This window comes from Spermophilus citellus (assembly GCF_964194105.1).
Source record: "Spermophilus citellus genome assembly, chromosome: 17".
Classification (NCBI taxonomy): Eukaryota; Metazoa; Chordata; class Mammalia; order Rodentia; family Sciuridae; genus Spermophilus; species Spermophilus citellus.
The window spans coordinates 66350381-66363132 of NC_138199.1; the positions used below are offsets into that span (position 1 = coordinate 66350381).

The 12752-nt window shown below is 51.2% G+C and overlaps 1 protein-coding gene across 6 annotated transcripts in view; it reads left to right on the plus strand.

Moving 5' to 3' along the window:
- The window catches only part of AXIN2 (axin 2), a 31244-nt gene extending 26680 nt beyond the window's left edge, over positions 1-4564 (plus strand). For all 6 annotated transcript variants that reach the window (XM_081270913.1, XM_081270912.1, XM_081270917.1 and 3 more), the window contains one exon: positions 3087-4564. In XM_081270913.1, coding sequence (XP_081127039.1) covers positions 3087-3213 — 127 coding nt within the window. In that variant the 3' untranslated portion in view covers positions 3214-4564. The remainder of the gene's footprint in view (positions 1-3086) is intronic.
- Positions 4565-12752: the final 8188 nt, after the last annotated feature.

The window sequence follows — 12752 nt, forward strand, 5'->3', positions numbered from 1 at the left end:
CAGAGGGAGGCCCTTCCAGGGGTGCTGGCTTTTTGGTTCCTTCTCTCTCTCTCTCTCTCTCTCTCTCTCTCTCTCTCTCTCTCACACACACACACACACACACACACACACACACACACACGCGCCCCCAGTGGTAGCAGTAGCCAAAAGAGGGAGGCTGCTTGGGGTTCTCTGGGGACCTGACTGGGCTTTTTCCTCCAAGTGAACGGACTGGGGAGAAAAGGGCAGCAGTTTGCCTCCTCAGGAGAGCCGGGGCTTGTCCCTGGGGTGGAGGCTCCGCCTGACATGAGGGACCTTGCGGGTGTGGGGCAGAGTGATTGCGAAGGAGAACCTGAAAGCACCCCTCCTTGTGGCTTAGGTTAGAGAGGTCTCCACATCAGAAGCTCAAGAGAAGGGCCAAGACCATGGGAGGAAGAGTCCGCAGGTCATTGAGGAAGGAATGGGGGTGTGGGTGGGCACAGGTGAACAGGGCTGGCCACCCTTCCTGCTGGGCCCTGGATGGGAACCTAACTTCTGGCCTCCTTTCCTCATCTGCAGAGTCGAAGTGCCCTGGGGAAGGCCACACTGAATTTTCTGGGCCCTTGAGAGGGTTTGGGAGCTGAGGAGAGTGGGGGCCAACCCTGGGCCATCTCTCACTTGTCTCCTCTTAATGAGAGCAGATTCTGCAGAGCTCTCTGCCCTTTGTCCATGGTCTTTTTCCCAAGAGAATACAGCTGGGCTCTGCTTCAGTTGTGTCTAGGACCCCAGAGGCACTGGGAAGGTGCTCACTCAGTGCATCTGCACCCAGGAAGGAGTGCCACCTCCTCAGTTGTGTGCCCTGTGCAGGGTCATAGCAGGCATCCATGCACATCCTGCCTCCAGACCCAGGGGATGAAGGGCTTAGCAACCTGTAGGGGTGGCGTTGGGGTGGCGGGGAGGTCCTTGGCTCCTGGACAGGGTCCAGCCATCCTCCCCTCCAGAGTACTCCAAGAGTAATTCCTTTGGAGAGGGAGGGGATGGAGGTTGGGCTGAGACCCTGCAGGTGACTGACCAGCAGGGCGTGTAGCCGAACCTAGATCTTTCCCTTTAATACCTGGGAAGAGACAATTCTGAAAAGTTATCAAAGGGACCAGGGAACAGGCCTGGCTGCTGCTTCTTTTAATCTTGAGGAGACACAGGTGAAACTAATTACACAAGTGTGCTCCTCCAGGGATTCATTTTGATCTCGGCTTTGACTCGGCTGGACTTTGAGGGGAGCTGCAGGTGACCTTCAGGGGAGAGGAGCCACAGAGCACGGAGCAAGCCTTGCAAGGAAGGTGCAGTCAGCCACTCCGGCCACATCTGGCTCTGATTTTTTTTCCTAAGGCACATTTAATAAGCCTGGCTTTGAAGCCCTGGCCTCCCCTTTAATGCACAAAGACTTGCACAAATGGTCAACTCTCAGATTCCTTCCTGATTGGATCAGGCTGTGGGAAGGTCCTCCTAGCTGCTTTATCTCTGCAGGGCCTGGGCTGGATTCAGTGCCCTCCTGGTGGGGTTGGGGGTGGAGTGCCAGGCCTTACCCCCAGTGCTGTGTGGGCCCCAACATCTCAATTTGCACCCCCACCCCCCTCAATAAAAAGGCCCAGCGAGGTTGGGGCTGTGGAGTGGGGACCTGGGCTGTTGAGTAATCTCAACGTGGCAGGGGTTCAAAAAGCAAACAGTCCTTCCAGACGTGCCAGACGCTATTGGTGCCAGATGTCAGAAGAAAGCAGAGTTTGCCACATAAAGCATGTTGCAGTGGAAAGGCCTGTTTCTTGGAGAAAATGAGGGCAGTGCAGCGCGTTTGAAGTCCCGGGTGGCGGGGGAGCCTTGCCTCTCTCTGGAGGAGGTTGTAGTGTAAAAGGTCGCTGCAAGCTTGCCCAGAGGTGCTGAGAGCCCAGGTTGGTGAGCCTGGAGGGGTTAGGGCTGAGCTGCCTGAGGGACTGGGATGGGTGCCTAGGGGAAAGAGTGACTTTCTGCTGTCCCCGCCATAGAGGTCCTCCACATTTTCTAACCGTCTCCTCTGAAAGCTTCCCCAAGAATACTGACCTGCTCCCTGGACGTGAAGCATTTCCCCCTGGCCAGAGCGCTGGAACAGAGGCGCTGACTGGACCCAGCTGTTCCCTTGGACTTCACCCTATCTCCTAAGAAAGCCTTTGGCTCACCCTCATTAGACAGGAAGAAGTTTAGCTCTTAACAAAGCAGTTGATTTTTTGTTTGTTTTGAGAAAAGGCAAAACAAACAAACAAAACCCAGCCGTAACCCTGAGAGGCTGCCCCTGCTCCCAGGGGACTGTGACCTTCCCTCTGCAAGCAGCCTTTATGGGCTGGGTGAATTGAACCGCCTGAGGGGGTCCCCCTTGCTGGGAACAGGGAACCGAGAGGCCCTTACTGATCTCCTCTACAGGGCCTGGCCGAGGTTTGTACAGTTACACAGCTTTAGGAGAAAGGCCTGGGGGTGCTCAGAGAAGGGCCTCTGCTCTTTGACTTGAGGGGGAGCAGGGGAGAGGACGCAGGAACATGGAGACCAGTGGGAGGGTGTTGGGGGGCCAGTGCTCTGTTCTGGACACTGGGACAGGTCCAGAGCTGGCCAGCCTTCTGCATGGCTATGCCAGGGACCATTGCCCCTGGGCCCAGGAGGTGGGAAGGGCGAGCAGCTTCAGTAAGCCTGCCTTCTGCCGATGCCTGTGGGTGCAGGCTCTTTGCTAGGCTGGCCGAACTGGAACTGAGTCCAGTTCTGTCAGAAAGACACCCTCCCCCGAGCCTGGTTGCCACTGCAGATAACCCCCCCCCCCCCGCATTTGCCCTTCCCATTCTCTCCCTCCCCCAAAACGGGAGAAAGCAGCAGCTCTGCTTCCCACGTCATGTGGGCCTTGGCAGCCTCTGAGGCGCTGGTGGGAGAGGCCTGGGCGGGCCGGAGGGGGACAGCCTCCCCCGTGTGTTTGATCCCTTTGGCCAGACGCCCCACCTGCCCCTTAATCAGAGGAGGAGAGCAACTGGCCAGCCTACCTGCTGTCGCCGGTGCACAGCTCGGCTCTCCCTCGGGAAGGTGCAGTCTCAACAAACTTTTCCTGTTTTCTTTTTAAGGTATTACTTCAAAAAAGCAAGTGATGAGTTCGCCTGTGGAGCAGTGTTTGAGGAGGTCTGGGACGACGAGACGGTGCTCCCCATGTACGAGGGCAGGATTCTGGGCAAAGTGGAGAGGATCGATTGAACCTCTGGCAAAGCGTGGAGCTGGGGCCCGCATGCCCTGTCTTGGACCTAAGCAACAGCCACACGACATTTTGAAGGAAAATTAAACCAATGAAGAAGACTAACTCTGGGGAAGCATTGGCCACTGGGCCTTCGGGAGGCGGGGAGGTTGATTTTCATTATTCATGAGCTGGGTACTGAGATAAGAAAAGCCTGAACTATTTATTAAAAACATGACCACTCGTGGCTGTTGAAGATGCTGACTGTGTTGGAGAGCCTGCCATACATAATAGATGACTTCCTAGGGGTCTGAAATCCATAAACTGAGCGAAGCTGTGTGTAGCTTACCTGAACAGGAGTCCTTACTGATATTTATTGAACAGTTGATTGCCCCCAGCCCCAGTTTATGGATATGCTGCTTTAAACACGGAAGGGAGAGGGGAAGTTCAGTCGTTCTGTCTGCACTTAGGAGCGGAGCTAGGAGTGCACGGATGGTTTCTTAGCGAAGTGGGAATTGCACCTTGCACCGCCTTTCTCCCGGGGAGGATGGACATCTTTTTTTTTTTTTTTTTTTTTTAATGGTGCCCTACCATTGACACATGCAGAAATTGGTGCATTTTTTTACCGCTGTGCTGCTTTGTCATAAAGGTCTTCAGGGTTGGCTGTGTGTCGACATCGCCTTTTTGGGGTGGTCACGTTGGATGGGCTGCTCCATCGTGGAGGAGGGGGTGCCTTGTTGGGGCCCCAGAGTCACCCTGGGACCGAGGCCCCACATCTTGTAGCCTCTCTCAGCCCTGGGTCCCGTGGCTGGGGCTGCTGGGATCCCGGCCATGTGGTTCAAGCTGTGCTTGTATTGAAGTGACAGTTCTGATTTTTTTCAATTAGTCTTTGGACCACAGCCATTCAGGAAACTCTCGCCACCCCTGCTGCCACCCTGCCCATCCAGATGCAGGGAGACCTAGCAGCACCTCTCCTCCAACACTTGACCGTGTTGGGGTTTGTGTTAAGTTAATGTGTACATGGTCCGCCCTTGTCACCTGTACCATACGTCTGTATATAGTGTACGGCAAAAGAGTATTAATCCACTATCTCTAGTGCTTGACTCTGAATCAGTACAGTACCTGTACCTGCACGGGACCCCCTGTGTGTCGCCCTATATTGAGGGCTCAAGCTTCCCTTAATTTTTGAAAGGGGTTTATGTATAAATATATTTTATGCCTTTTTATTACAAGTCTTGTACTCAATGACTTTTGTCATGGCATTTTGTTCTACTTATACTGTAAATTATGCATTATAAAGAGTTCATTTAAGGAAAATTACTTGGTACAATAATTATTGTAATTAAGAGATGTAGCCTTTATTAAAATTTTATATTTTTCAAAACGTTGGCCTCGTCTTTGAATCCCAAGGTGCAACAGGACACCATTTCTGCTTGAGCATCTGCCATTCATCCCTACCTTACCTGAGCCCTTAGCTGATCTGCGCCTGTCTGGAGGTTTGGTAAAACTTATTTCCTGGTTGCTGGTTGAGGCTCTTGTTGGGGAGCAGGTGTGAATGACGGCGTCCCCATGTGTACTGGGTTTCCCTCCTAGGGGCGTGTCTGCAGTCTGGCCACGCAGGTGCAAGTGGCAAGGGACTGAGATGGGTCCTCCTAGGGTTACTTGCGTTCCACTCAGTGTCTCAGAGCTGAAGAGCCCCCCTGAAAATGGGTTTGTATCCGTGGCATTGCCAGGTGAGGCCAGGGAACTTTGAAGTCATTGCCAACCTGTCACCCTCCCCTTTCTGGGGAGGCTAATGACCTCATCTGATCACTCTCTGGGCTGGCCAGGTGTGGGGAACTAGCAGTAGGTGATTCAAGAGTGGGCGAGGCTGGTGCTGCCAGGGATAGGTGTGCTTCATGTGGACACGGAGGTCAGTCAACGGGTGGCGTTTCACCAGAGCTCCCTTCCCGGGCCGTGTGTTGAGCAAGTCCTCTTAATCCTACAGATGAACCCTTTTTAAAACTAAGAGGACTTCTGTGGGTTGCACTGTGTGCTGAGAGCTCATCAAGGTGGGGTCTGCGGTGGGTCTGGTTTGACTTGTCCCTGCTGCACCCTGGCCTCGGGTGGAGGGAGATGAAGGCCAGAGTCCTGGCTCTGTGAGGGAGGGGCAGCTTGACCACAGCCCTAGCAGCACTTGGAGCCACGGCTGGGGGTGCGCGGTGTGCCTGTGCCTCTTCAGGCCTTCCCGTGCAGCCCAGGAGGAGAAGCTCAGGTGACGCTAGAGGCTAAAAGCGTACCACCTCCTGGGTGGCTGTGGGCGAGGACTTGGCATCTCAGCTGGGCTTCTCAGCTGGACTAGCCCATCACTCGTGTTTTCACCCCTTCTTTTATTGTGGTATAAACACCAAACACGGTTGACATTTGGCAAAATTCTAAGCGTACAGTGTAGTACTCTCAGCAACAGCGATGATGCGGTTCCACGGATACCTAGAAGTTACTCAGCTCGCAGGTTGGGATTTGCTGGTTGATTGGCAAATCACCATGCCACCCACACCCAGAACTACCATTTTGCTCTCCAGCTCCATGAGTGACAGTTTTAGATAGCTCATAGAAGCAGAATCACACTTTTTTTTTTTTTAATTTATTTTTTAGTTGTAGTTGGACAAAATACCTTTATTTATTTATTTATGTTTATATGGTGCTGAAAATCGAACCCAGGGCCTCACATGGGCTAGGCAAGCGCTCTACTACTGAGCCACAACCCCAGCCCCAGAATTACATTATTTGTTCCAGGGCTCGCTTATTTCATTTAGCAAAATGTCCTGGGGTTTCATTCATGTTGTCACATCATAAGATTTCCTTCTTTTTAAAGGCCAAGTAGTATTCCATTGTATTTCTACCCCACATTTTCTATAACTCTTCATCCAACAATGGACACCTGGGTTGTTCCATATCTTGGCTCTTGTGACTAACACTGCGGTGAACACCGGAGAGTTCCCATTTCTCCACAGCCTCACCACCTGGTTTTTGTTTAACATCCACCCTAACAGGGAGGAGGTGATGGTGCCTTGTGATTTTGATTGACGTTTCCCTACTGCCCGGTGATTGACATCAAGCATCTTTTCCTATACTTGTACGTCTTAGGAGTCGAGTCTTTATCCCATGTTTTAAATTGGGTTGTTAAGTTGTTTTGCTACTGCGTTGAAGAAATTTCGTACATATTATTGGACTATATACTTCTTTTTTTTTTCTCTTTTAGATTGTGTTTATTTTTAAAATTTATTTCTTACATACAGGACAATAGTGGAATGCATTACATTCATAATTATCCATTCACAGCTCAATTTTTCATAACTGTATATAAAGTATGTTCACGCCAAATTATGCCATATACATGAGCTCTCTTATTGATTTTTTTGTGTGTGTACATTACAATTCCTAATGCACGGTCCTCATCATACAAAATACATGTATAAAGATGTGAATTTGGTGTCAACAGAACTTATATAGAGAGACATGGTAATCGTGGTATAAAGGTGAACTATATACTTCTGCCGCTTCTCCGAGGGGCCTGTTTCTCTGCTTCTCGTTCATACTCATAACCAGGGGATCTCACCTCCGCCTGGATGTGCTCCAAGCTAGTGAAACCTCGAATGTGTACAGAATCAGGAAGTGTGCCTTCCTCCGAGGTGGGATCAACGGCATCGCTAGACTCTCAGGGATCTGTGCCTCCAAAGAAAACACTAGAAACCCTTGGCTTGGCCTCTCAGCCCCTCTTCCCTATCCCAAATCTTCATACCAGGCCCTCCCCCCTCAAGCTCCTTGCTAGTGCTTCCTGAGGGCCTGTTGCTTTGGTCTGGGGTGACTGAGCGCCCCCCCGCCGCCCCCCAGGACAGCCAGCGTCTGTGTGTCCCCCCCCAGGGGGTGGTGTGCACATCCTTGTGCTGCTCAGGCCTCCGCCTCAGGTTCACATGCTTGGGTCCTTCCACATGCTCCAGCCTTAATTCTCTGATTCTTAACCAGATCATTCTGGTCAAGAGCAGACTGGGGCGGGCTGGGGTTGTGGCTAAGGATAGAGAGCTTGCCCAGCAGGCATGAGGCCCTGGGTTCAATCTTCAGCACCACATAAAAATAAATCAATAAGTAAAGGTAATGCGTCCACCTACAACTTTGGAAAAAAAAAAAAAGAGCAGACTGTGGGTGGGGCAGACCTGGGCCAGAGTCCACTTGCAGCCGTGTCCTGTGGGGAAGCCACAGTTTCCTCATCTGTTCACTGAGGGCAACAGAGGTGTTGACTTTCTAGAGGGCGTGGGAAGCCGAGGCGTGTTCCTAGCGGGGGCGCCTCCTCTGCTCCACGCTCACCCCCTTCTTGCTGCACCCCCGGGGTCCGCCTGCTCATCCATTGCCTGGCACACAACCAAGAAGGCTTTAGGCCAACCGACTCCCAGCTGGTGCCCACCTCCAGCTCCAAGGCATCTGTCAGTTTTCCTTTCTCGAACCCAAGTCCTTCCACGGTACTTGGAAATTCTAGGTTGACTCTGGCCCAGGGTGACCATTAGTGTAGGGCTCTGGAATGTGGGGTCTGGTAAAAGGATCATATTGTATCATCCCTACCCCAGAAAACAGGGGGACCATAATCACGCTGTCAAAAAGAAGGAAATAGTTAATTACCTCCAAGAAACTATTCCAGTCCATTTGAATAATTAGGGTAAAGTTATTTTGGTTTTTGGTTAAGAAAAATGTTCCTTTTTTTTTTCCTTAAGTGTTTGTACAAAAACTCCCAAAATTACATAGATGTTTCACTGAACTCATTTACATCCTCCTTAGCAATTATTATCTCACCCTAGGGTCCAGACTTCCTAGAGTGAGCCTCTGCTGGACTTCAAGGGGCACCCCAGGAAGTGGGGGGGTAACAACTTGGTTTAAAAACAAAAAAGTTGACTATTTCCATAATTATCCCAGGGAGCAGCCAGCCTGCCTGGTACATTCTCTGGGCCCAGATGGAGAATGTGCACAGAACCTTAGGTCTGGCAGCTGTGGAGACTGTGTGAGTGTGGTGGGAAGGACATGCTTTGGAAGGGACCTACCCCAGGTAGAACAGCTGCCCCCTGAACAGAGGCTCCTGCACCTTGTCCAGTGCCCAGTTCTGAAGACAGATCCCTGTGCTCCATCCACCAGTGACTGTCTCCCTCCCCTGAGTGCTGGCTGCTCAGGGCCTTTGCTTATGCAGATCCTGCTGGGCATACCCCCCACCCCAGCCACTCCTGCTAGGGTCTCCTTTCAGCCTTCAGACCTTCACGTCAGTGTCAGAGGTCTTCTCTGGGGATGGGATCCACGTATGCCCCTGCCAGATGCCCTCTGTGGCAGAACTTCCTTAATTTCCTACACTTCATGTTCTGGTCTGTAACTATATTGTGATTATTAAATTGCTCAGTTATTTGTCCCTAGTTCATTCACCGCAGAATATGAATCCCCGGCCGCGTACCTCGAAGGCCCTCAATTAATATTTCTGGAATAGAAGCAAAAGAAGAACAGAGAAACTGTTTAGAGTCATGCCACCTAAGACGAAGATTATTAACACTCTGCAATGTCCTTTCAGATGAAATACACACTTACACACACACACACAGAGGACCGCACGGTGTACATGACTCTATGACCTGTCGTGTTGATTCAATCACATGACACTGGTGTATCTCCGTATCATTAACTATTTTTTTTTTCTATGTTCTCCTACAGTATGACTTAAATGTAAGGCTGAGCTGTATTCTTGTAACCGCTTAGAATTGGGAGTTCATGTAGTCTCCAAATTCTGCAACTATAAGCAACGTTGCGATGAAATCTTCATCCGTCTTCGTAGCTGCCCGTGAAGCTCCCAGCTAAATAGTTCTGTGTTACTAGGATGGAGGTTTTTCAAAGGTCTTTTTGAGGACTTGGGCCATATGCCACTAGGTTGTCTGAGGTGGTGACCTGTGCTTCCTTGAGTCCCCAGTGAAGTGTCTGTGCCCTGGTTTGATTCCAGGGCTCTCTGCAGCCTGTGGCACGCCAGCCTTTCTGGGGCTGCAGATGCTTCTTCACTCCCGTAACCCTGGCAGAAGTTAAGGGCCCAGATACACCTTGTCTGCTAACCAGGTGGTCCGTGCCTGGAATCACGAGCCTGGCTCAGTACTGGGTGGGATTCTGCTCACCTGCGAAAAGACCAAATTCAAAATTCAAAGTAGAGTTTCCACTGAATGTGTATGGCCTACCATAAAGTCCCACAAAAAACAAGCACGGAAGGTTGAACCAAGGTCAAAGTGTCCACGAGGCCATTTCCCTCTGAAACCTCTTATCTCCTCCAGCCTCTGGTAGTGCCACTGGTCCTTGGCTGGTGGCAACGTCACTCCCCCGTCTCTCTTCACACTGTCTCCCTCTGGACATGTCTGTCTCTGTGTCCAAACCCTCCCCCCACCATCTTTTTGTGTTTGTGTGTGTGGTACCGCAGACTGAACCCAAGGGAACTATCCACTGAGCTCCATCCCGGCCCTTTTATTTTATTTTTTACAATTTTGAACTGGGTGTAGTGGAACACGCCTGTAATCCCAGCAACTCAGCAGGCTAAGGCAGGAGGATCACAAGTTCAAAGCCAGCCTCGGCAATTTGGAGAGGCCCTAAGAAACTTAGTGAGACCCTGTCTCAAAATAAAAAATGAAAAAGGGCAGAGGATGGGGCTCAGTGGTAAAGCACCTCTGAGTTCAGTCCCCAGTGCTGGGGCCTAAGTTGCTAAGGCTGGCCTTAAACTTGTGATCCTTCTGCCTCAGTCTCTCCAGAGTGGCTGGGATTACAGGCGTCCGCCATCACACCCTGCCAGCCAAATTTCCCCCTTGCCTGAGGACACCAGCCATATCAGATCAGGGCCCATCCTAATGGCCTCATCTTAACTTGAAGGAGTGGGATTCCGGACTTCTTGGGTGAACAACAAATACCTAGAGTGCTGTCTGTCTCCTGAGTGATAATGTTCTCACACCTACCATTTTGTCTGTCCTCACAATAAGATTTAAAAAAAAAAAAAAAGCACAAATCTTTCAGAAAGATCGCCTCTTGAAGAAACTTCCTCTTACCACGTGCAGTGGCCCCTCTCTGCCTGTCTCCCTTCCCTACTGAGCCCACGAAGGCAGTGTTTGTTGGGTGCCCTGTGCCCTGGCCTCTGCACACAGGGCTGGTTCTCATTTCTACCCAGCTTGGGTCAAACCGAAAATCCACGGGGCCTAAATCTCTGCGCAGCTGAAGATGAAGCTAGAGCCTGAGCCTTCCCTCTCTGCCCACGGAAGGCAAAACAGGATGAATGGTGGGGACCCGTCTGTCTTTCTACCAGCAACCTTAGTGACCAAGACAGAAAACCCTGCAATCGGTCATGGAGAGAAATTATGGAATTTGTGATGGATCCCAGGAAAGAGCATAGGCAAGGTATGTCCCCTGGCATTTAGACCTCTCCCAGGCTGCGGCCCCCACCGGTGGAGCTGTCCGAATCTCTTTTGGGATTCTGGACTGCAAGTGCAATTCCTCCATATTTTTTCCAAGGGAAGGGATCAACTACCTGCTTGAACATGTGTGTGTGTGTGTGTGGGGGGGGGAGGCAGGCATCTTACCAACTTTGGGAGGAGAATCTCTATTCTGTCTGGCACCTACATTTCCAATGGTGTCTCCACTCCCGTCCTCAATCAGGCAATGGGGTGTAGTGTCCGTTTCCACCAGGATAAGGCCATTTGTCATAATCAATCCTGTAAACGCTTTGTGAATCACGGTTGAGCACTTGGCAGGCTGAAGACCGCGCGGCCATCCGTCTTCTAATCAACCTGATTTGTGAACATAAAAGGTTTGTGCCGATGTGTCCCGCAGATGACACCCATGTCTTGGCTTGGCTGAGATGGCCACAAGGCCTTTGTTGTTCATTCATCTTGCCTGAAGAAGCCCGGGAGCTGAGAGGAGGGGGAGAGTCACAGCTGCCGTGCATCTGAGCCCCAGTTTCCGCAGCAGCAGGCGCAGTGGGAACCAGGCCTGGGCTTCCAGACCCAGCCTTCGCCCCTCCCAACCTCGCTTTAGGGGGCAGGACTGTTTCAGCCACCTGCTTCCAGTCAGCCAGAGGCTGACTGTCCAGATTGAGAGGCGGCCAGGTCCCCAGGGAAGGGACAGAGAAATGATGAGAAAATGAAATACATGGAAAACTGGATTATGGTAGTGAAAGGGTGGCTTCTAGAACATTCAACCTGAGCAGCTTAGGTTTTTTTTTTTCCTTTAAGTTTTATTTTTCCTGAGCACAAAAGTAATCATGGTAGAAAATTTGAAAAATACAGAATTACAAAAAGAAGAAGAAGAAGAAGAAGAGGAGGAGGAGGAGGAGGAGGAGGAGGAGGAGGAGGAGGAGGAGGAGGAAGAAGAAGAAGAAGAAGAAGAAGAAGAAACCTATGATCATTACCCAGAGATACCAACTGATAATATTTAAAAATTTTCCTTCCAATATATGACATACTCTGTTGCTCAAAAGAGCATCCTCCGCGTCTCGTGGCTTCTCAGGATAAATGTCCCCACTGTGAAGACTTGTGTCCTGGGGATGCTTATTTCTGCAGACGGTCTCCATCCTGGTCAGGACCGTGCTCCTTTCTGCCACCTTTTCTAGTAAGACACAGAGCCCAGCTCTGCCTACCTGGAGGCCAAGGCAGGCTACACCCAGCACAGGCTGCTAGCTCCCAGGATGGTGAACTGTGGACCTCTGGACTGGGACAGGAATTCCTTGCCCTGGCCACCTTTTGGCTTTCCGGCTGCTTGCCCGGGTCCATAGCTCCAGGCCTCCCACCTTTGTACAGGTGGACCTAGTGGACCTTGTACTGATGAGACCTTGTTCCTGGTCCTGGTGTATCTTCCCCCTTTCATTCCAAACACACAGGGTCTTTCTAGGTGGCCTCCTCCCCTTGAGAATCTCCAGAAAGGACGCCACTGAGATTTGCTCCACAGTTCCCATCTGTGTTTCGGCCAGCCCAACATCCACGTTCTGAGCCCCCGCAGGGCACCTTGGTTTTCCTTTAGGCAACACCCCTCCCCTACAAAGATAGACAACTCGTTAGGCCAATTAGCACCCACCTTGATGGGTTCAGGGATGGACTCGGGACTTAAGCTGGTCCAATGAGAGTCAACGCTGTGACAAGCGCCAGGGATGCAGAGAACGTGGGGGTCTTTTTCTACTGGGGGGCTTCTAAAATGGGAGGACAAAGTCCTGGAGCTTCTGGGGTCACAGTGTGAAGATCTCCTACCTGGGCGGAAGCTAACCAAGAGGCAATCAGAGCCAGGAGGGGTGGGATGGAGGCTGATTAAAAGGTCAACCAAGTCTTGATGACATCACAAGGGTCCTTAGATTCAGCTGCCCCGTCCAGACAACGAGGCACTAACGCTGTCATCTCTTTTTCCTAAGCCAGTCTGATGGGTTTTTGTCACGTCCGACCAACAAGATATAACTAATACCAGGGCTCTCTTCCCCTGGGGGGCTATCGGTTCCCATGGCCAACTCTGAGGTCAGAGAGACCAAGCTTCTGGAGATTCAGGCATG